At 41.2% G+C, this 25336-nt stretch overlaps 1 protein-coding gene across 1 annotated transcript in view; it reads right to left on the bottom strand.

The window, feature by feature from the left end:
* Window positions 1-25336, bottom strand: part of LOC115191022 (ciliary neurotrophic factor receptor subunit alpha) — a 489986-nt gene that overhangs the window by 3487 nt on the left and 461163 nt on the right. Inside the window, exon 7 of the mRNA XM_029749023.1 lies at window positions 7420-7609. Within this exon, the coding sequence (XP_029604883.1) occupies window positions 7420-7609 (190 nt within the window). The remainder of the gene's footprint in view (window positions 1-7419; window positions 7610-25336) is intronic.

Here is a 25336-nt window from a genome sequence, read left to right as displayed (position 1 = left end):
GCTTCTACTGTGAATCTTGAGCGAACAAGAGGTAAGGAAGTTGGATGAAAGTGGAAGTTGATGACTCAGAAAATGACATGAGCTCAGTGGCTCGCGTTCATGTGAGCATTAGCTCTGTTCCATTGAATTTTTGAAGACATTGGAATCGTCCGGTTGGAATATTACTAAAGATTTAAGTTAAAAACACCCTAACTAACGTAAATATAAAATTTTTTGACTTTTTGTCGTGACATTTCATCGCGCTTCCTGGATTTGGAGTAGTGGACTGAACGAGTGAACAAAAAGAAGGTATTTGGACATAAAATATGGCCTTCATTGAACAAAACAAACATTTATTGTTGTCCTGGGATTCCTGGGAGTGCATTCTGATGAAGATCATCAAAGGTAAGTGAATATTTATAATGCTATTTATGATTTTAGATGACTCCAAAATGGCGGGTATCTGTATTGCTTGATGTTGTTGTCTGAGCGCAGTACTCAGATTATTGCAAAGTCTGCTTTTGCCGTAAAGCTTTTTTGAAATCTGACACAGCGGTTGCATTAAGGAGATGTTTATCTTTCCAATGGTGTAAAATAGTTGATTGTTTGAGAAATTGAAATTATTAGATTTTTGCTATCTTGTCAAGCAATCCCGTTACCGGGATGAGAACGGGAAGAGGGTCCCCTAGTGGTTAACGAGAAGAGTATCTTTAAAATGGTGTAAAATAGTTGTATGTTTGAGAAATTTGAATAATGAGATTTTTGTTGTTTTGAACTTGGCGCCCTGCTATTTCACTGGCTGTTGGGGAGTGTGTCCCGCAGGTGGGACGCTAGCTTCCCACATACCCCAGGTAGGTTAAAGGACCATCAGACCTAGAGCTCTGAAACTTTAGAAACCTGTTCTAGAGCTCAAGTTGATAGTGCACGGTGAGTTATGTGGCTCTAGAAGGTTCTCAGACCAAGAAACAGCCTCGTACATTTGCAATAACTTCAATTCATTTTGACCATCACGAAAATGACGACATTTAGAAAAGTCCAAGAGTCGCAAGTCTAGGTGCATTGAAACCGACTCGGCCCATAGAGACGGGCCTTAACATTTCTGTCCGATAGCTCATTCAAGGACCCCGTAGCAATGCCTGGAAAATGTGGATTATCAGCACCAATTAAGGTTGCTGCTCGGGCTCCAAATGACCTATCGAGCCAAAACTTGGGATTCAGGGTCGCCTCAGCTAGGCCTACATATAATGTCAGAACTGGACCCACAACTAGAACGTAACTATGTGTTTTATGGTTTTATTATGGTTTAAACAGAAGGCGCTGAGAATTTTGAGCCTGCTCTGAAATATGTGATAGTTGACTTCTAAACAAGTTGGAAAAAGGTGGTGTGGTGTCAGTTTGTATCAGTTTGGTGTCAGAATGATATCTAATTGACTGATGGACGGTGACTTACTTGTTGACTTTTGTCCATTTGCAATATGTTTAAACAGTGATAGACCATCACTAAATTGACATTCTGAAATCAACACCAACGAGCGATGGAGAGGAACCAGAATCACTGCCTGGCCATCCCGAGTTCATCGGGCCAGTCAATTTTGTATTCCTGCAGTATTTTTGAACATGTCAAATTCGTGATGATAAATGCCCATTGAAACATATTGCAAATGGACAGCCGTGTGCCTGGTGATTGGAACGGGTTACCAGGAGAACATTTTTAAAATGTTTTTTAATGCCTTTACGGGGGTGCAAGGGGTCCACGGGTGGGTAGGGATCACCCCCCCCACCCGTGCCCATCCAATAGGGGGCACCCCTGGTCATTTTTCAAAAAAATAATTAAACAACGACAGAGTCCCACTTCTCTCATGTCACCATCGAGCGATGGAGAGGAACCACTATCACTGCCCGGCCATCCCGCGCTCATCAGGCCAGTCAATTTTGCATTTCTGCAGTATTTTTGACTATGCCAAATTCGTGATGGTAAATGCCCATTGAAACATATTGCAAATGGACAGCCATGCACCTGGTGATTGGAATGGGTTACCAGTAGCACATTTTTAAAATGGTTTTTAATGCCTTTAGGTGGGAGCAATGGGTCTACAGTTGGGTAGGGAGCACCCGCCACCCGTGCCCATCCAATAGGGGGCACCCCTGGTCATTTATGATTTATTTCAAAAAATTATTGAAAAACAACAGAGTCCCACTTCTCCCTCATAATTCATGACAAATAGACCATATAGGTTGATTCATGGCTTAACATAGTGCTATATATCATTTGAGCAGTATAAATGCCATTTGGACATGGTTCACTAACTTTTGGGTTTGGAAACTAACTTCTTATGATTGTACATGTCAAATGGACATAACATCCTGATTTGGCACTTTCAATACTTTCATATTGCATTTGGACATTTCTTATGGCATTTGGCAAGGGTTCACTGACTTTTGACTTTGACTTTTGACTTCCTATGAAATCCTATTGCAAATGGACAAAACATATGCCTTATGGACAAGTAAAAAAACCAAACAATTATGACAATAAAATATGACTAAAGTATGTTCATACAGATCTTATACATGTATAATTGACTTTTCAAACATTTCAAAAAACTGTCCAGAAAGCACTTTTTTAAGGGGGTGATAAGTTTTTGCTTTTTTTTTTCAAATTTTCTAAATTTGACCGTTGGGTCTTGACTTGATCAGTGTGGTATTCCCTTACTACTCCTAATTATTCATTTTTCAAAACATATGAGCAAAAAATAGTTAGCTTTATCTGGGACGCTAAACCAGACAAGATAAGCGTGCCTATCTATATAATGAATATGAACTGGTTGGGTTGAGATAATTAAATATAAAAGCATTTAACCTCTCTCTAAAGGCTTCACTTATTCAACAGTTTTACTTGAACCCTAAATGATTCTCCAGTAGATTACTAAGAAAAGCTCATCTATTGTTCAAAAATTGCCTTTTTGCCTTTGTGGAGATTGCCCTGTCTCATTTTACGCTGCTGCTACTCTCTGTTTATTATCTATGCATAGTCATTTCACCTCTACCTACATGTACATATTACCTCAATTACATCGACTAACCGATGCCCCCACACATTGACTCAGTACCGGTACCCCCTGTATATAGCCTCCACATTGACTCTGTACCGGTACCCCCTGTATATAGCCTCCACATTGACACTGTACCGGTACCCCTGTATATAGCCTCCACATTGACTCTGTACCGGTACCCCACTGTATATAGCCTCCACATTGACTCTGTACCGGTACCCCCTGTATATAGCCTCCACATTGACTCTGTACCGGTACCCCCTGTATATAGCCTCCACATTGACTCTGTACCGGTACCCCCTGTATATAGCCTCCACATTGACTCTGTACCGGTACCCCCTGTATATAGCCTCCACATTGTCTCTGTATCGGTACCCCCTGTATATAGCCTCCACATTGACTCTGTACCGGTACACCCTGTATATAGCCTCCACATTGACTCTGTACCGGTACCCCCTGTATATAGCCTCCACATTGACTCTGTGCCGGTACCCCCTGTATATAGCCTCACTATTGTTTTTTACTGCTGCTCTTTAATTATTTAGTATTTTTCTATTTTCTTCTTTTTTATTACATTTTTTTACTTATACATTTTTTACTTCAGTTTATTTTAGTAAATACTTTCTTAAAAAGTAACTTATTTTTCTTAAAACTGCGTTGTTGGTTAAGGGTTTGTAAGTAAGCCTGTCACATTCGGCGCATGTGACAAATACAATTGGATTCGATTTTTGGAAAATACCAGAATTCATGGAAAGATGTTTAAAAGGGGTATTTTGATGAAGTTCCTTGAGGGCTGTCTTGGTGTCAGCTTGAGGGGGAAGGTACACAGCTGTCTTTTGATTGGTTGATTGGTTGATTGGTTGTTGGTTTATCAGGTAGGCATCAGTGGAGCCAGTTGAGAGCCTAAAGATACTCAGAGTCCAAATCAGAGTCCACTCACACGCGCACAGCTGTGAAAAAGCCGCAACAGTGCCTCTTCCCAATCAGTAAGATGAAAAAATTTGGCATGGGCCCTCAAATCATCAAAAAGTTCTACAGCTGCACCATTGAGAGCATTTTGACTGGCTGAATCACTGCTTGGTATGGCAACTGCACCTCAATCACGTGGGGGTGCTGACAGCCCAGTACATCACTGGGCCGTGCTCCCTGACATCCAGGACCTCTATATCAGGCAGTGTGAAAGGAAGAACTGGAAAATCGTTAAAGTCTCCAGCCACCCAAGCCATGGACTGTTCTCTCTGCTTCTGCATCAATGTGACCCCAATAAACTCCTGAACAGCTTCTATCCCCAAGCCATAAGAGACTGCTAAATAGCTAACAGAACGGCTACAGGACTATCTTCTATCTCCAAGCTACACTGAGATGCAGCCAGCTACACTGAGATGCAACAAGCTACACTGAGATGCAGCCGGCTACACTGAGATGCAACCAGCTACACTGAGATTCAGCCAGCTACACTGAGATGCAGCCGGCTACACTGAGATACAACCAGCTACACTGAGATGCAACCAGCTACACTGAGATGCAGCCAGCTATACTGAGATACAGCCAGCTACACTGAGATGCAGCCAGCTACACTGAGATGCAGCCAGCTACACTGAGATACTTGCACAACTTCATCTGCACATCTATCACTCCAGTGTTAATTTGCTAAATTGTAATTACTTCCCTACTATTGACCTATTTATTTATTTTCCTCCTTACTCCATTTGCACACATTGCATATAGATTTTTCTATTGCATTATTGACTGTATGTTTATCCCATGTGTAACTCTGTGTTGTTGTTTTTGTCGCAGTTGTAAATGAGAACTTGGTGAGAAAGGTGAAATGAGAAAGGTAAAATAAAAAAATAAAAAAACCAAATAAAATAATCTCAAATATAAAATATATTTTGAGTTGTTTAACACTTTTTTGGTTACTACAAGATTCCATGTGTTTTTTCATAGTTTTGATGTCTTCACTATTATTCTACAATGTAGGAAATAGTAAAAATAAAGAAAAACCCTGGAATGAGTAGGTGTGTCCAAACTTTTGACTGGTGTTGTATATGTGAACAGTGTGTGTGTTTGTGTGTGCTTGTACATGTGTGTGTGTTAGTGTGTAAGGAAGTAGTTGCAGTACATCGGATGTCCAGCAGGGAGCAGTAGAGAACTGAGCTGGATCTCCATTCTTACAGTATATCAAAATCCCATTAGAATCAAGTAGCCCCCATTTTTTCAATTTTCGCCTAAACGACATACCCAAATCTAACTGCCTGTAGCTCAGGTCCTGAAGCAAGGATATGAATATTCTTGGTACCATTTGAAAGGAAACACTTTGAAGGTTGTGGAAATGCGAATTGAATGTAGGAGAATATAACAAAATAGATCTGGTAGAAGAAAATACAAAGAAAAAACCAACCAGTGTTTTCTTACCGCCATCTTCGAAATGGAAGAGAAAGGTCACTGTTATAGCCATCACTCTGGTTGTAATTCCGATAGTGTCCACAAGATGGCAGCAGTGTATGTGCAACATTTCAGATGGATGACTTGGAGTATGACTGATCCTCAAGACTTTTAGTGTGAAGTCACCAAGATACATTTGGGCAAATCGTGAAAAAGACAGCCGCATTCATATTCCATTTTTCTGCAAGAATATCGTCAAATCTGTATACTTCGACTTTGATTTAGCTTTTCCAGTATTAGTAGCCATATTATAAGTTCAACATTTGCAAAACAACCAGTTTTCATAACTACATAACTATGAATAGCCTCATCTTTTTTGTCCAAAATGAAAAGCCATGCGGTCGTACAAGGTTAGTAACTACATTTCACGACATATACATGGTTTCCGATACTCCCGTAAAGCCCAGCTCATTGGCTATCTAGCTAGCTTTGTTTGACCCGATTGGTGCTCATTTTACAAAGATATAGTTGTGATGGCTGCCCGCGTCATCGGCGTGCCATGAAGGCGTCGCTCTCTGACCAAATGTGGAGTCCTATAGGATATACTACACCCCTAATGAAATAGTGGAGTCTTTTTACCTTCTAGGATCTCTGAGGGATAGATACAAATGTGATTTGACTGGTTGAAACAACGCTGAGGGTTTGATTTTCACAGATTCCTTTCTTTGCAAATTGAACGTGTGGAAATACAAAATCGATTGTGCGTGCTATATGTACCTTATTAGGATATGAAAAATGATTTAATCTAACAAAATGACACTTCATGTTATCTCTGGGACCCTTTGGATGATAAATCAGAGCAAGCTTTCAGAATGTAATTACACATTTCACCTTCAGAGGTGAATTTATGAAACCTATCGCGTTGGAAAAAGTGTTTTGTTGTTAGGAGCTCTCCTCAAACAATAGCATGGCATTTTTTTCGCAGAAATAGCTACTATAAATTGGGCAGTGCAGCCGATATAAGACACTTTGGAATGGAGTCTGCACCTGTTTCTCTCCATACCTGTTTCTCTCCGTACCTGTCTCTCTCTGCACCTGTCTCTCTCCGCACCTGTCTCTCTCTGCACCTGTCTCTCTCTCCGTACCTGTCTCTCTCTCTGCACCTGTTTCTCTCCGCACCTGTCTCTCTCCGCACCTGTCTCTCTCTGCACCTGTCTCTCTCTGCACCTGTCTCTCTCTCCGTACCTGTCTCTCTCCGTACCTGTCTCTCTCTCCGTACCTGTCTCTCTCTGCACCTGTCTCTCTCTGCACCTGTTTCTCTCTGCACCTGTCTCTCTCCGTACCTGTCTCTCTCCGTACCTGTCTCTCTCTCCGTACCTGTCTCTCTCTCCGTACCTGTCTCTCTCTCCGTACCTGTCTCTGTCTGCACCTGTTTCTCTCTGCACCTGTCTCTCTCTGTACCTGTCTCTCTCTCCGTACCTGTCTCTCTCTCCGTACCTGTCTCTCTCTGCACCTGTCTCTCTCTGCACCTGTTTCTCTCCGTACCTCTCTCTCTGCACCTGTCTCTCTCTGTACCCGTCTCTCTCTGCACCTGTCTCTCTCTTCACCTGTCTCTGTCTGCACCTGTCTCTGTCTGCACCTGTCTCTCTCTGCACCTGTCTCTCTCCACACCTGTCTCTCTCCACGCCTGTCTCTCTCCACGCCTGTCTCTGTCTGCGCCTGTCTCTGTCTGCGCCTGTCTCTTTCTGCACCTGTCGCTGTCCCTATGGGTCCTGGTCAAATGTACTGCACTTAGGGTTAGCGTTAGGGTAGAGGTAGGGTTAGGGGTCAGGGGTTAGGGTTAGGGGTTAGGGGTTAGGGTAGAGGTAGGGTTAGGGGTTAGGGGTTAGGGTAGAGGTAGGGTTAGGGGTCAGGGGTTAGGGTAGAGGTAGGGTTAGGGGTCAGGGGTTAGGGGTCAGGGGTTAGGGTAGAGGTAGGATTAGGGTTAGCGTTGGGTAGGTACCGAGGAGGGGCTCCTGCTCAGTGGTGGAGGTGATCTGTTTGGGTTCGTCCATCCAGGGGGTGGCGTGCACCGCGACGCTCCAGTCACTCCAGGTGCCGATCTCCATGTCCTTAGCCGCCACCTGGATAATGTACTCCTTCCCTGCGTACGCATCCGTGATGGTGTGGGCCGTACTGTCTGACAACTCCACCTGAAACACACCAATCAGAGAGGCAGGACATTTTCGAACCAATCAGATATCAGGAAGGGAAGAGGTAGAGACACAGGGAGGTGATAACTGCATAATAACTAACCACTGAAAAGTTCTCCATCTTTTATGTTTATGTTACTGAATACAGTGCAAGGACACTCAACAGCAGAATCAAAATGGAGGCCCTTTAATTAAAAGAAACTAGTTAATCAGAGAGAATCGACAGTACCTCTTACTGTGTACTGGGGTGTCACTTCCTTTAGACAATCCAGTCAACACTGTCTGTGATAACCCTTTTTAACCTCTCTAGGGTAGGGGGCAGTATTTTCACATCCGGATAAAAAACGTACCCGATTTAATCTGGTTATTACTCCTGCCCAGAAACTAGAATATGCATATAATTGTTTGATTTGGATAGAAAACACCCTAAAGTTTCTAAAACTGTTTGAATGGTGTCTGTGAGTATAACAGAACTCATATGGCAGGCCAAAACCTGAGAAGATTCTAAACAGGAAGTGCCCTCTCTGACCATTTCTTGGCCTTCTATACCCTCTTTATCGAAAACAGAGGATCTCTGCTGTAACGTGACATTTTCTAAGGCTCCCATAGGCTCTCAGAAGGCGCCAGAATGTTGAATGATGACTCTGCAGTCCCTGGCTGAAAAACAGTAGTGCATTTGGATAGTGGTCGATCTGAAAACAATGAAACGGGGGCGCACGTGCATGTGAAGAGTCCATTTTCTTCTTTGAGTCTTTGAACGAAAACGACGTCTCCCGGTCGGAATATTATCGCTATTTTACGAGAAAAATCGCATAAAAATTGATTTTAAACAGCGTTTGACATGTTTCGAAATACGGTAATGGAATATTTTGAATTTTTTTGTCACGACATGCGTCCGCGCGTCACCGTTCATATAGTGTCTTGAACGCAAGAACAAAACAGAGGATATTTGAACTTAACCACTCTAGGGTAGGGGGCAGTATTTTCACATCCGGATAAAAAACGTACCCGATTTAATCTGGTTATTACTACTGCCCAGAAACTAGAATATGCATATAATTGTTTGATTTGGATAGAAAACACCCTAAAGTTTCTAAAACTGTTTGAATGGTGTCTGTGAATATAACAGAACTCATATGGCAGGCAAAAACCTGAGAAGATTCTGTACAGGAAGTGCCCTCTCTGACCATTTCTTGGCCTTCTACACTCTCTTTATTGAAAACAAAGGATCTCTGCTGTAACGTTACACTTCCTGAGACTCCCATAAGGCGCCAGAACGTTGAATGATGACTTTGCAGCCCCAGGCTGAAAAACAGTAGCGCATTTGGTAAGTGGTCGATCTGAGAACAATGAGACGGGTGCGCGCGTGTACGAGACGAGGCCATTTTCAACTTTGAGTCTTTGAACGAAAATAGGGTTTCCCGGTCGGAATATTATCGCTTTTTTACGAGAAAAATCGAATAAAAATGTATTTTAAACGGCGTTTGACATGCTTCGAAGTACGGTAATGGAATATTTAGACATTTTTTGTCATGATACGCGCCGGAGCGTCACCGTTCGGATAGTGTCTTGAACGCAAGAACAAAACAGAGGATATTTGAACATAACTATGGATTATTTTGAACCAAAACAACATTTGTGGATGAAGTAGAAGTCCTGGCAGTGCATTCTGACGAAGAACAGCAAAGGTAATCACATTTTTCTTATAGTAATTCTGAGTTTTGTGAACGCCAAACTTGGTGGGTGTCAAATTAGCTAGCCCGTGATGGCGGAGCTATCTACTCAGAATATTGCAAAATGTGCTTTTGCCGAAAATATATTTTAAAATCTGACACCGCGATTGCATAAAGGAGTTCTGTATCTATAATTCTTAAAACAATTGTTATGTTTTTTGTGAACGTTTATCGTGAGTAATTTAGTAAATTCACTGGAAGTTTTTGGTATGTTTGCTAGTTCTGAACATCACATGCTAATGTAAAAAGCTGTTTTTTGATATAAATATGAACTTGATTGAACAAAACATGCATGTATTGTATAACATAATGTCCTAGGAGTGTCATCTGATGAAGATCATCAAAGGTTAGTGCTGCATTTAGCTGTGGTTTGGGTTTTTGTGACATTATACGCTAGCTTGGAAAATGGGTGTGTGATTATTTCTGGCTGGGTACTCTCCTGATATAATCTAATGTTTTGCTTTCGTTGTAAAGCCTTTTTGAAATCGGACAATGTGGTTAGATTAACGAGAGTCTTGTCTTTAAAATGGTGTAAAATAGTCATATGTTTAAGAAATTGAAGTAATAGCATTTTTAAGGTTTTTGAATATCGCGCCACTCGATTCCACTGGCTGTTGACACATACCCGAGAGAGGTTAAAAGCTCCTATTACACTGAGAGAAAGCTTCTATAACACTGAGAGAAAGCTCCTATAACAAGTACAGAAAGCTCCTATTACATTGAGAAAGCTCCTATTACATTGTGAGAAAGCTCCTATAACAATGATAGAAAGCTCCTAAAACACTGAGAGAAAGTTCAACCTACACTGAGAGAAATATCCTACAACAATGAGAGAAAGCTCCTATTACACTGAGAGATAGTTCCTATTACATTAAGAAAGCTCCTTTAATAATGAGTGAAAGCTCCTATTACACTGAGAGAAAGCTCCTTTAACACTGAGAGAAAGATCCCATAAGACTGGGAGAAAGCTCCTATAACACTGAAAGAAAGCTTCTATAACACTGAAAGAAAGCTCCTATTACAGTGATAGAAAATTCCTATATCACTGAGAGAAAGCTCTTTCTAAACTGAGAGAAAGATCCTATAACACTGAGAAAGCTTCTATAACACTGAAAGAAAGCTCTTTCTAAACTGAGAGAAAGCTCCTATAAAACTGAGAGAAAGCTCCTATTACACTGAGAGAAAGCTCCTATAACACTGAGAGAAAGCTCCTATAACACTGAGAGAAAGCTCCTATTACACTGAGAGAAAGCTCCTATAACACTGAGAGAAAGCTCCTACAACACTGGGAGAAAGCTCCTATAACACTGAGAGAAAGCTCCTATAACACTGAGAGAAAGCTCCTATAACACTGGGAGAAAGCTCCTATAACACTGAAAAAAAGCTTCTATAACACTGGGAGAAACCTTCGATAGCACTGAAAGAAAGCTCCTATTACACTGAGAGAAAGTTCCTATATCACTGAGAGAAAGCTCTTTCTAAACTGAGAGAAAGATCCTATAACACAGAGAAAGCTTCTATAACACTGAAAGAAAGCTCTTTCTAAACTGAGAGAAAGCTCCTATAACACTGAGAGAAAGCTCTTTCAAAACTGAGAGAAAGATCTTATTACATTGAGAGAAAGCTCCTATTACAATGAGAGAAAGCTCCTATTACATTGAGAAAGCATATATTACACTGAGAGAAAGCTCTTTGTAAACTGAGAGAAAGCTCATATTACATGGAGATAGCTCCTAAAATACTGAGAGAAAGCTCTTTCTAAACTGAGAGAAAGCTCCTATAACACTGAGAGAAAGCTCCTATAACACTGAGAGAAAGCTTTTTCTAAACTGAGAGAAAGCTCCTATAACACTGAGAGAAAGATCTTTCTAAACTGAGAGAAAGCTCCTATAACACTGAGAGAAAGCTCCTATTACACTGAGAGAAAGCTCCTATTACATGCGAAAGCTCCTAAAACATGTAGAGAGTGCTTCTATTACATTGAGAGAAAGCTCCTATTACACTGAGAGAAAGCTCCTATTACACTGAGAGAAAGCTCCTATTACACTGAGAGAAAGCCCCTATTACACTGAGAGAAAGCTCCTATTACACTGAGAGAAAGCCCCTATTACACTGAGAGAAAGCTCCTATAACAATGAGAGAAAGCCCCTATTACACTGAGAGAAAGCTCCTATTACACTGAGAGAAAGCCCCTATTACACTGAGAGTACACTACTATTACACTGAGAGTACGCTACTATAACACTGAGCGAAAGCTCATATTACTTTGAGAATGCTCCTACTACACTGAGAAGAACAATGATTGAAACCCATTCCACCTGTCTGTGTTAGAAGACTGAGGTCTGAGGTCTGACACTCAGCCTGCAGTTTTCAAACTCTTCTGAGAACAAGACGGTTTTACACCCTCTGTGTCCTCTCAGAGATACCCCCCAAACACCCCGTGTCCTCTCAGAGATACCCCCCAACACCCCCTGTGTCCTCTCAGAGATACCCCCCCAACACCCCCTCTGTGTCCTCTCAGAGATACCCCCCCAACACCCCTGTGTCCTCTCAGAGATACCCCCAACACCCCTTTGTCCTCTCAGAGATACCCCCCAACACCCCTTGTGTCCTCTCAGAGATACCCCCCAACACCCCTGTGTCCTCTCAGAGACACCAAAACCCCCTGTGTCCTCTCAGAGATACCCCCCAACACCCCCCCTTTGTCCTCTCAGAGATACCCCCCAACACCCCCTGTGTCCTCTCAGAGATACCCCCCCAACACTCCTGTGTCCTCTCAGAGATACCCCCCAACACCCCCTGTGTCCTCTCAGAGATACCCCCCAACACCCCCTGTGTCCTCTCAGAGATACCCCCCAACACCCCTGTGTCCTCTCAGAGATACCCCCCAACACCCTCTGTGTCCTCTCAGAGATACCCCCCAACACCCCCTGTGTCCTCTCAGAGATACCCCAAAACACCCCCTGTGTCTTCTCAGAGATACCCCCCAACACCCCCTGTGTCCTCTCAGAGATACCCCCCAACACCCCTGTGTCCTCTCAGAGATACCCCCCAACACCCCCTGTGTCCTCTCAGAGATACCCCCCAACACCCCCTCTGTGTCCTCTCAGAGATACCCCCAAAACCCCCTGTGGCTCTTTGGTGAATGGAGAATAACGATCAAATTCAGCTTTGTTTGGCTCCTACATTTACATTTTAATGGAACTGTCTTCTTCGTAATTGGTCATGAGTGTTGCTCACTTCCCTTGAGACTGGCAGTCTCAGAGCCAAAAAGAGAGATGACTTTCATTTCAATTCGACCATGCCAGCATCCCAAATGCCTTTAGAATATTGTACACTACTTCTAACCATAGGCCCGTTTGATAGCCACCATAACTGTCACCCTATATTCTAACCATAGAGACAATACCATATATAACACCATATCGTTATAACCATAGCCTTCCCTGTAGCTCAGTTGGTAGAGCATGGTGTTTGCAACGCCAGGGTTGTGGGTTCGATTCCCACGGGGGGCCAGCCCTGGAAAAAAAATGTATGAAATGTAAGTCGCTCTGGATAAGAGCGTCTGCTAAATGACTAAAATGTAAAAATGTAATAGAGACAATACCATATATAACACCATATCGTTATAACCATAGAGACTATACTATGTATACCTTCATTATAAACATATATACAATACATTACAGCACTCCATTACAACCAGAGACAATACTATGTATAACTGCATTATAACCACAGAGACAATACCATATATAATTCCATTATAACCATAGAGACAATACCAGTATATATAACTACCTCTAAACTACCAATACTCTACCTAAACTACCTATACTCTACCTGAACTACCTATACTCTACCTAAACTACCAATACTCTACCTAAACTATCTATACTCTACCCAAACTACCAATTCTCTACCTAAACCACCAATACTCTACCTAAACTACCTATACTCTACCTAAACTACCTGAACTACCTATACTCTACCTAAACTACCTGAACTACCTATACTCTACCTAAACTACCTAAACTACAAATACTCTACCTAAACTACCAATACTCTACCTAAACTACCTATACTCTACCTAAACTACCTATACTCTACCTAAACTACCTGAACTACCTATACTCTACCTAAACTACCTATAGTCTACCTAAACTACCAATACTCTATCTAAACTACCAATACTCTACCTAAACTACCTATACTCTACCCAAACTACCAATTCTCTACCTAAACCACCAATACTCTACCTAAACGACCTATACCTAAACTACCTATACTCTACCTAAACTACCTGAACTACCTATACTCTACCTAAACTACCTGAACTACCTATACTCTACCTAAACTACCTGAACTACCTATACTCTACCTAAACTACCTATACTCTACCTAAACTCTACCTAAGCTACCTGAACTACCTATACTCTACCCAAACTACCTATACTCTACCCAAACTACCTATACTCTACCTAAAATACCTATACTCTACCTAAACTACCTATACTCTACCTAAACTCCCTATGCTCTGCCTAACTACATACACAGTGTCACAGAATATGTCGTACTCTTCGGCGAATATGTCGTATTTGAGAGAGAAGGACCAAGGCGCAGCGGAAGTGTGGATACTCATGTTTTTAATGTTGAAAACAAAAGGAGTAGAGCATCCACTGAAAACCAATAAACAAAACAATGAACGGACTTACGATGTGACGGTGTGGCAGGCTATCCCAAATGCAGCAGTGCTCACAACAATTCCCCACAACCCCAAAGACAAACACACACACCTATATAGGACTTCCAATCAAAGGCAACTATACACACCTGCCTTCAATTGGAAGTCCCAATCATCAACATTAAACAAACACAAACCACCTGCCACATCCTGACCTAGACTAAGCAATATGCCCTCTGCTGGTCAGGACGTGACACACAGTGCCTTGCAATAGTATTCATCCCCCTTGGCAATTTTCCTGTTTTGTTGCATTACAACCTGAAATTGATATTTATTTGGATTTCATGTAATGGACATACACAAAATAGTCCAAATCGGTAAAGTGAAATTAAAAAAATTACTTGTTAAAAAAAATTCTCTAAAATAAAAACAGAAAAGTGGTGTGTTCATATGTATTCACACCCTTCGCTATGAAGCCTTAAATAAGATCCGTTGCAACCAATTACCTTCAGAAGTCACATAATTAGTTTGATTGCACACAGGAGCACACAGGAGGTTCACCTTCCAGCAGGACAATGACCCTAAGCATACTGCTAAAGCAACACTCGAGTGGTTTAAGGGGAAACATTTAAATGTCTTGGAATGGCCTAGTCAAAGCTCAGACCTCAATCCAATTGACAATCTGTGGTATGACTTAAAGATTGCTGTATATCAGCGGAACCCATCCAACTTGAAGGAGCTGGAGCAGTTTTGCCTTGAAGAATGGGCAAAAATCCCAGTGGCTAGATGTGCCAAGCTTATAGAGACATACCCCAAGAGACTTGCAGCTGTAATTGCTGCCAAAGGTGGCTCTACAAAGTATTGACTTTAGGGGGGTGAATAGTTATATATGCTCAAGTTTTCTTTTTTTTGCATCTTCAAAGTGGTAGGCTTGTTGTGTAAATCAAATGATACAACCCCCCCAATAATCAATTTTATATACAGGCTGTAAGGCAACAAAATAGGAAAAATGCCAAGGGGAGTGAATACAATCGCAAGCCACTGTACTCCACCTAAACTACATTTACTCTACCTGAACTACCTATACTCTACCTAAACTACCTATACTCTACCTAAACTACCTATACTCTACCTAAACTACCAATACTCTACCTAAACTACCAATACTCTACCTAAACTACCTATACTCTCCCTATACTCTACCTAAACTACCTATACTCTACCTAAACTACCTATACTCTACCTAAACTACCTATACTCTACCTAAACTACCTTTACCTAAACTACCTATACTCTACCTAAACTACCTATACTCTACCTAAACTACCTATACCTAAACTACCTATACTCTACCTAAACTACCTATACTCTACCTAAACTACCTATACTCTACCTAAACTACCTATACTCTACCTACCTATACTCTACCTAAACTACCTATACTCTACCTAAACTACCTATACTCTACCTAAACTACCTATACTCTACCTAAACTACCTGAACTACCTGTACTCTACCTAAACTACCTACACTCTACCTAAACTACCTACACTCTACCTAAACTACCTATACTCTACCTAAACTACCTGAACTACCTATACTCTACCTAAACTACCTATACTCTACCTAAACTACCTATACTCTACCTAAACTACCAATACTCTACCTAAACTACCAATACTCTACCTAAACTACCTATACTCTACCTAAACTATCTATACTCTACCTAAACTACCTATACTCTACATAAACTACCTATACTCTACCTAAACTACCTATACTCTACCTAAACTACCTGAACTACCTACACTCTACCTAAACTACCAATACTCTACCTAAACTACCAATACTCTACCTAAACTACCTGAACTACCAATACTCTACCTAAACTACCTGAACTACCAATACTCTACCTAAACTACCTATACTCTACCTAAACTACCTATACTCTACCTAAACTACCTGAACTACCTATACTCTACCTAAACTACCAATACTCTACCTAAACTACCTATACTCTACCTGAACTACCTGAACTATCTATACTCTACCTAAACTACCTATACTCTACCTAAACTACCTTTACTCTACCTAAACTATCTATACTCTACCTAAACTACCTATACTCTACCTAAACTACCTGAACTATCTATCCTCTACCTAAACTACCTATACTCTACCTACACTACCTATACTCTACCTAAACTACCAATACTCTACCTAAACTACCTATACTCTTCCTAAACCACCTGAACTATCTATACTCTACCTAAACTACCTATACTCTACCTAAACTACCTATACTCTACCTAAACTTCCAATACTCTACCTAAACTACCTGAACTATCTATACTCTACCTAAACTACCTATACTCTACCTAAACTACCTATACTCTACCTAAACTTCCAATACTCTACCTAAACTACCTGAACTACCTATACTCTACCTAAACTCCCTATGCTCTGCCTAACTACATACACAGTGCCTTGTAAAAGTATTCATCCCCCTTGGCAATTTTCCTATTTTGTTGCATTACAATCTGAAATGTATATTTATTCGGATTTCATGTAGTGGACGTACACAAAATAGTCCAAATTGGTGAAGTGAAATGAAAAAAATTACTTGTAATTTTTTTTAATCAAAAATAAAAACTGAAAAGTGGTGTGTTCATATGTTTTCACGCCCTTCGCTATGAAGCCTTAAATAAGATCCGTTGCAACCAATTACCTTCAGAAGTCACATAATTAGTTTGATTGCACACAGGAGCATACAGGAGGTTCACCTTCCAGCAGGACAATGACCCTAAGCATACTGCTAAAGCAACACTCGAGTGGTTTATTAAGGGGAAACATTTAAATGTCTTGGAATGGCCTAGTCAAAGGTCAGACCTCAATCCAATTGAGAATCTGTGGTATGACTTAAAGATTGCTGTACACCAGCGGAACCCATCCAACTTGAAGGAGGTGGAGCAGTTTTGCCTTGAAGAATGGGAAAAAAATCCCAGTGGCTAGATGTGCCAAGCTTACAGAGACATACCCCAAGAGACTTGTAGCTGTAATTGCTGCCAAAGGTGGCTCTACAATGTATTGACTTTAGGGGGGTGAATAGTTATGCACGCTCAAGTTTTCTGTTTTTTGCATCTTCAAAGTGGTTGGCTTGTTGTGTAAATCAAATGATACAACCCCCTTCCAATAATCAATTTTATATACAGGTTGTAAGGCAACAAAATAGGAAAAATGCCAAGGGGGGTGAATACAATTGCAAGCCACTGTACTCCACCTAAACTACCTTTACTCTACCTACACTACCTTTACTCTACCTAAACTACCTATACTCTACCTAAACTACCAATACTCTACCTAAATTAAATAAACTTCCAATACTCTACCTAAATTACATAAACTACCTGTACTCTATGTATACTCTACCTAATTATATAAACTACCTATACTCTATCTATACTCTACCTAATTATATAAACCACCTATACTCTATCTATACTCTACCTACATTATATAAACTACCTATACTCTCTCTATACTCTACCTAATTATATAAACTACCTATACTCTACCTATACTCTACCTAATTATATAAACTACCTATACTCTACCTATACTCTACCTAATTATATAAACTACCTATACTCTATCTAATTATATAAACTACCTATACTCTATCTATACTCTATCTAAATTATATAAACTACCTGTACTCTACCTAAATTATATAAACTACCTATACTCTCCGTATACTCTACCTAAATTAAATAAACTTCCAATATTCTACCTAAATTATATAAACTACCTATACTCTCTCTATACTCTACCTAAATTATATAAACTACCTACACTCTATCTATACTCTACCTAATTATATAAACTACCTGTACTCTATCTATACTCTACCTAATTATATAAACTACCTGTACTCTATCTATACTCTACCTAATTATATAAACTACCTATAATCTATCTATACTCTACCTACATTATATAAACTACCTATACTCCATCTATACTCTACCTAAATTATATAAACTACCTATAATCTATCTATACTCTACCTAAATTATATAAACTACCTACACTCTATCTATACTCTACCTAATTATATAAACTACCTGTACTCTATCTATACTCTACCTAATTATATAAACTACCTGTACTCTATCTATACTCAACCTAAATTATATAAACTACCTGTACTCTATCTAAATTAAATAAACTACCTATACTCTACCTAAATACATGAACTACCCTCAAAGTCAGGACTATGGGTTCGATTCCTGCGGCCACCCATATGTAAAATGCATGACTGTAAGTCGCTTTGGATAAAATCCTCTGCTAAAATCGCATATATAAAGTCTATTGCCCCAGTAAAGACAGACAAAGAAGTGGCTATTATATTTAATGTAATAATGTCTGTCCAAACACAGCTAGAGATTCAAGAGAGAGCAGCATGAAGCTAAGACAGACAGATAAGTGGCTATTATGTTTAATGTAATAATGTCTGTATAATAATCAAATGCCTGTTCAAACTCTGTGCTCGAGATTCAACACAGACCAGCAGCAAATCAGGATACTTCCAATACTTGGGCCGAGTACAAGGCCATGGAAAGCAGAAGTGCACTATGAAGGGAGCATGGTTCCATTTAGGCCTATGTATTAATCACTTACAATATGTTGCAGTTCAAAGTGTATTAATCACTTACAATGTGTTGCAGTTCATAGTGCTCATTATACTTTCCAACTACACACAGACAACTGAACACCTAAACACCTGAACCCCTGAACAGCTGAACAGCTGAACAGCTGAACAACTGAACACCTGAACAGCTGAACAGCTGAACCCCTCAACAGCTGAACCCCTCAACAGCTGAACCCCTCAACAGCTGAACACCTGAACAACTGAACACCTGAACAACTGAACCCCTGAACAGCTGAACCCATCAACAGCTGAACCCCTCAACAGCTGAACACCTCAACAGCTGAACACCTGAACAACTGTACCCCTCAACAGCTGAACCCCTCAACAGCTGAACACCTCAACAGCTGAACCCCTCAACAGCTGAACACCTCAACAGCTGAACACCTGAACAGCTGAACACCTGAACAACTGAACCCCTGAACAGCTGAACCCCTCAACAACTGAACCCCTCAACAGCTGAACACCTGAACAACTGAACAGCTGAACCCCTGAACCCCTGAACAGCTGAACCCCTGAACAGCTGAACACCTGAACAGCTGAACCCCTCAACAACTGAACCCCTGAACAGCTGAACCCCTGAACCCCTGAACGCCTGAACCCCTGAACAGCTGAACCCCTGAACCCCTGAACGCCTGAACCCCTGAACAGCTGAACCCCTGAACAGCTGAACCCCTGAACAGCTGAACCCCTGAACCCCTGAACGCCTGAACCCTTGAACAGCTGAACAGCTGAACACCTGAACCCCTGAACCCCTGAACAGCTGAACAACTGAACCCCTGAACACAGTCTTGAGTTTTCTATTACAAATCTATCTGGCGTGAGGAGGGAAGAGTCAGGTTGTTGGAGGGAGAGAGAGAGAGAGAGAGAGAGCGAGAGAGAGAGAGAGAGAGAGAGATACAAATGATATCTAGTCACCATTGCCCTAGAACAAATAAAAAACTAGACATACCTCGGCCTAAACATCAGCTCCACAGGGAACTTCCACAAAGCTATGAACGATATGAGAGACAAGGCAAGAAGGGCCTTCTACACCATTTAAAGGAACATAAAATGTGACATCCCATTTATGATCTGGCTAACAATACTATAAGCATGTATAGGACCCATTTCCCTCTATGGTTGTGAGGTCTGGGGTCCACTTACCCACATAATTCACAAATTGGGAGATATACCTAATTGAAACTCTACATGCAGAATTCTTTTTTTGTGTGTATTATGCAAAACCACAAATAATGCATGCATAGCAGAATTAGGACTACATTAGCTAATTATCAAAATCCAGAAAAGAGACGTTAACCTGTTTGGGGTAGGGGGCAGTATTGAGAATTTTGGAAAAAATATGTTCCCATTTTTAACTGCCTCCTACACCAACTCAGAAGCTAGAATATGCATATTATTGTTCAGGTTTGGATAGAAAACACTCTGAATTTTCTAAAACTGTTTGAATGGTGTCTGTGAGTATAACAGAACTCCTATGGCAGGCAAAAACCTGACAAGGTTTCAAGCAGGAAGTACCCTGTCTGACAAGGAGTCGTGCGTCTTGCATCTTTTTATTGAAAAGTAAGGATCTTAGCTGTAACGTGACAATTCCCAGGGCTCCAATAGGCTCTCAGAGCCCGCGAAATAACTGAAGGTTTACGAGGGAGCCTCAGGCTGAAACACATTATCACCTTTTGTAAGTGGCTGCTCCGAGGACCTTTGAATGATGCGCGTGCATGAGTCGCTTCTGAGGAGAAATTTTATTCGGCTGTTTAGGCTCAATGCATACTCCCGGTCGGAATATTATCACTAATCTACGAGTTGAATGGCATAAAAATTGGTTTTAAACAGCGGTTGACATGCTTCGAAGTACGGTAATGGAATATTTAGACATTTTTGACACGCCAATGCGCCATGCGCGAGACCGTGAAGAAGCTTTCTAGAACTCACGAACAAAACGTCGCTGTTTGGATATAACGATGGATTATTTGGGACCAAACCAACATTTGTTATTGAAGTAGAAGTCCTGGCAGTGTATTCTGATGAAGAACAAGCAAGGTAAGAACATTTTTCTTATAGGAAATGTGATTTTGGTGGATGCTGACCTGGGTGGGTATCTAAATAGCTAGCCCTGTAATGCCGGGCTATGTACTTAGATTATTGCAAAATGTGCTTCATCCGAAAAGCTATTTTAAAATCGGACATATCGAGTGCATAGAGGAGTAATGTATCTATAATTCTTAAAATAATTGTTATGCTTTTTGTGAACGTTTATCGTGAGTAATTTAGCAAACTGTTAGTAAATTCAACGGAAGTTTGCCGGGGGTTATGCGTTTTCTGAACGTCACATGCTAATGCAAAAAGCTGTTTTTTGATATAAATATGAACTTGATTGAACAGACATGCATGTATTGTATAACACAATGTCATAGGTGTGTCATCTGATGAAGATCATCAAAGGTTAGTGCTGCATTTAGCTGTGGTTTGGGTTTTTGTGACATTATATGCTAGCTTGAAAAATGGCTGTCTGATTTTTTCTGGCTGGGCACTCTGCTGACATAATCTAATGTTTTGCTTTCGTTGTAAAGCCTTTTTGAAATCGGACAGTGGGGTTAGATTAACGAGATTCTTGTCTTTAAATAGCTGTAAAATAGTCATATGTTTGAGAAATTGAAGTAATAGTATTTCTAACGATTCAAAAATCGCGCCACTGGAATTTCAGTAGCTGTTACGTAGGTGGGACGAAATCGTCCCACATACCCGAGAGAGGTTAAATTCTACAACCAGCTAAAAGGAAGCGATTCTCAAAACTTTCCATAACAAACCCATCACCTACAGAGAGATGAACCTGGAGAAGAGTTCCCCTAAGCAAGCTGGTCCTGGGGCTCTGTTCACAAACACAACCAAACCCTACAGAGCCCCAGGACAGCAACACAATTAGACCCAACCAAATCATGAGAAAACTAAAATATAATTACTTGACACATTGGAAAGAATTAACTGAGCAAACTAGAATGCTATTTGGCCCTAAATAGAGAGTACATAGTGGCAGAAGACCTGGCTCTCAAGAGAAGACAGTCTATGTGCACACTGCCCACAAAATGAGGTGGAAATTGAGGGCAACCAGTGAAGAACAAACTCCATTGTAAATACAACCCATGAATATGTTTATTTATTTTCCCTTTTTGTACTGTAACTATTTGTACATCGTTACAACACTGTATATAGACATAAAATGACATTTGAAATGTCTCTATTCCTTTGGAACTTCGGTGAGTGTAATATTTACTGTTTATTTGTTATTCTTTATTTCACTTTTGTTTTTATCTATTTCACTTGCTTTGGCAATGTAAAAAATATGTTTCCCATGCCAATAAAGTCCTTAAATTGAATTGAATTGAGAGAGACAGAGAGGGGGGAAGGGCAAGACCAGAGGGAGAGGAAAGTGACCAGAGAGAGTTGGAAATTGTTCAGAGATTACATAACGAAAGAGAGAGAAAGGAGAGTGACACCCAGCCTGACTTCAGTCTTTTGGTATGTAAATCAATGCTTTGAAGCAACAGCATTCTTTTATATGAAACCAAAATTCCTGGGCTTCTATCTCTGTGTCACGTATCTAGGGCCAGGTCGGGAAGAGTATCCCCAACACACACACACACACACACACACACACACACACACACACACACACACACACACACACACATACACACACAGAGAAACACAAACACACACACACAAACAGAGAAACACACACACACACACACACAGAGAAACACACATACACACACAAAGAAACACACACACACACACACAGAGAAACACACACACACACACACACACAGAGAAACACACACACACACACACACACACAGAAACACACACACACACACACACAGAGAAACACACACACACACACACAGAGAAACACACACACATACACACACACACAGAGAAACACACACACACACACACAGAGAGAAACACACACACACACATACACTCACACATACACACACACACCCAGAGAAACACACACACACACATACACACACACACACACACACACACACACACACACACACACACACACACACACACACACACACAGAGAAACACACACACACATACACACACACATACACACACACACACACATACACACAAACACACACATACACACACATACACACACAGAGAGAAACACACACACACATACACTCACACACACACACACCCAAAGAAACACACACACACACATACACACACACACACACACACACACACACACAGAGAAACACACACACACACATACATACACACACACACACACACACACACACACACACACACATACACACACACACACACACACACAGTAACACACACACACAGAGAAACACACAGAGAGAAACACACAGAGAGAAACACACAGAGAGAAACACACAGAGAGAAACACACAGAGAAACACACACACACATACACACACACACACACACACATACATACACACACACACACACACACAGAGAAACACACAAAGAGAAACACACAGAGAGAAACACACACAGAGAGAAACAAACAGAGAGAAACACACAGAGAGAAACACACAGAGAGAAACACACAGAGAGAAACACACACAGAGAGAAACACACAGAGAGAAACACACAGAGAGAAACACACAGAGAGAAACACACAGAGAGAAACACACACAGAGAGAAACACACAGAGAGAAACACACACAGAGAGAAACACACAGAGAGAAACACACAGAGAGAAACACACATACAATTTTGACATTTAGCAGACACCCTTATTCAGAAACACACACAACCCTATTCCATTGTCACGCATAAACACACATAGCAGATCGTGTTTGTGTGTGTATGTGTGTGTGTGTGCATGTGTGTGTGTGTGTGTGTGTGTGTTTGACCCTGTGAATCCCTGCACTCCAGATTTAATCTCAGCCCGTCTCATTTCCTGCAAAGTACATGTGACACCCTGGCCATGCATGACGCTGGACCCTAATTGACTGAGTCCGACTTATCACTGCAGCTACAGCTTCTCATCTCCCTGAAGCTGAAGCTGAAGACTGAAACACTAACCAACGGGAGGGGGAGGAGAGAGAGATTCCAACGGGAGGAGAGTGAGAGATTCCAACGGGAGGAGAGAGAGATTCCAATGGGAGGGGGAGGAGAGAGATTCCAACGGGAGGAGAGAGAGATTCCAACGGGAGGAGAGAGAGATTCCAACGGGAGGAGAGAGAGAGAGATTCTAACGGGAGGAGAGAGATTCCAACGGGAGGAGAGAGAGATTCCAACGGGAGGAGAGAGAGAGAGATTCCAATGGGAGGGGGAGGAGAGAGAGAGATTCCAACGGGAGGAGAGAGAGAGATTCCAACGGGAGGGGGAGGAGAGAGATTCCAACGGGAGGAGAGAGAGAGATTCCAACGGGAGGGGGAGGAGAGAGAGAGATTCCCAGTGTTCCATCTTCCAGCCTTCAGACTGTGTGTCTGACTCTTCACTGCTGGGAGGAGAGTGGCTGGGGGTGAAATGGAAGCTGTCAATCCGACGAATGAGACACCCCCCCTCTAACCATATTCCAGATGGATATTTGTAAGGCTGAGCTTTTCTTTATTCCGGCCATCAGCATTCACAGATAGACATTTTGCCTATGACGCTAACAAAATTGTACCTTTACAGAGGAGCAAATGGTTAGTATGTTGCCAAGGTGATCGCGTGTGCTTGCAAAGCACAGGGTCATTAGTTTCAGTCGTTTTACAGACAGGGTCAGAAAAGGAGGCCAAACTGTTCAGCTATTGTGGTGATGCCTGTCATACAGGCCACGTACGATTGTAGTTTCAATCTCCAACCACCAAGTAACCACTGTGTACTTGGTACAGCAGTACCTTCACTTTACCACTATTAGAGAACAGCAGTACCTTCACTTTACCACTATTAGAGAACAGCAGTACCTTCACTTTACCACTATTAGAGAACAGCAGTACCTTCACTTTACCACTATTAGAGAACAGCAGTACCTTCACTTTACCACTATTAGAGAACAGTAGTACCTTCACTTTACCACTATTAGAGAACAGTAATACCTTCACTTTACCACTATTAGAGAACAGTAGTACCTTCACTTTACCACTATTAGAGTACAGTAATACCTTCACTTTACCACTATTAGAGAACAGTAATGAAATCGGACAATGTGGTTAGATTAATGAGAGTCTTGTCTTTAAAATGGTGTAAAATAGTAATATGTTAGAGAAATTGAAGTTATAGCATTTATGAGGTATTTGTATTTCGCGCCACGCGATTCCACTGGCTGTTGACTAGGTGGGACGCAAGAGAAAGCTCCTATTACAAGCGTCCCATCTAGCCCAGAGAGGTTAAACCCATGTAAAACACTTGTATGTTTTATACATTTTTATAATGAGTATTTCTGTTTTTGAATTTGGCGCTCTGCAATTTCACTGGATGTTGGCCAGGTGGGACACGCCCTAGAGAGGTTAACACTACTAGAGCACAGTAATACCTTCCCTTTAACACTAATAGAGTACAGTAATACCTTCCCTTTAACACTACTAGAGCACAGTAATACCTTCACTTTAA

This window comes from Salmo trutta, unplaced genomic scaffold, assembly GCF_901001165.1.
Source record: "Salmo trutta unplaced genomic scaffold, fSalTru1.1, whole genome shotgun sequence".
Classification (NCBI taxonomy): domain Eukaryota; kingdom Metazoa; phylum Chordata; class Actinopteri; order Salmoniformes; family Salmonidae; genus Salmo; species Salmo trutta.
The sequence above is the reverse complement of the archived record's forward strand: the minus strand, read 5'-3'. Positions and strand labels throughout refer to the sequence as shown.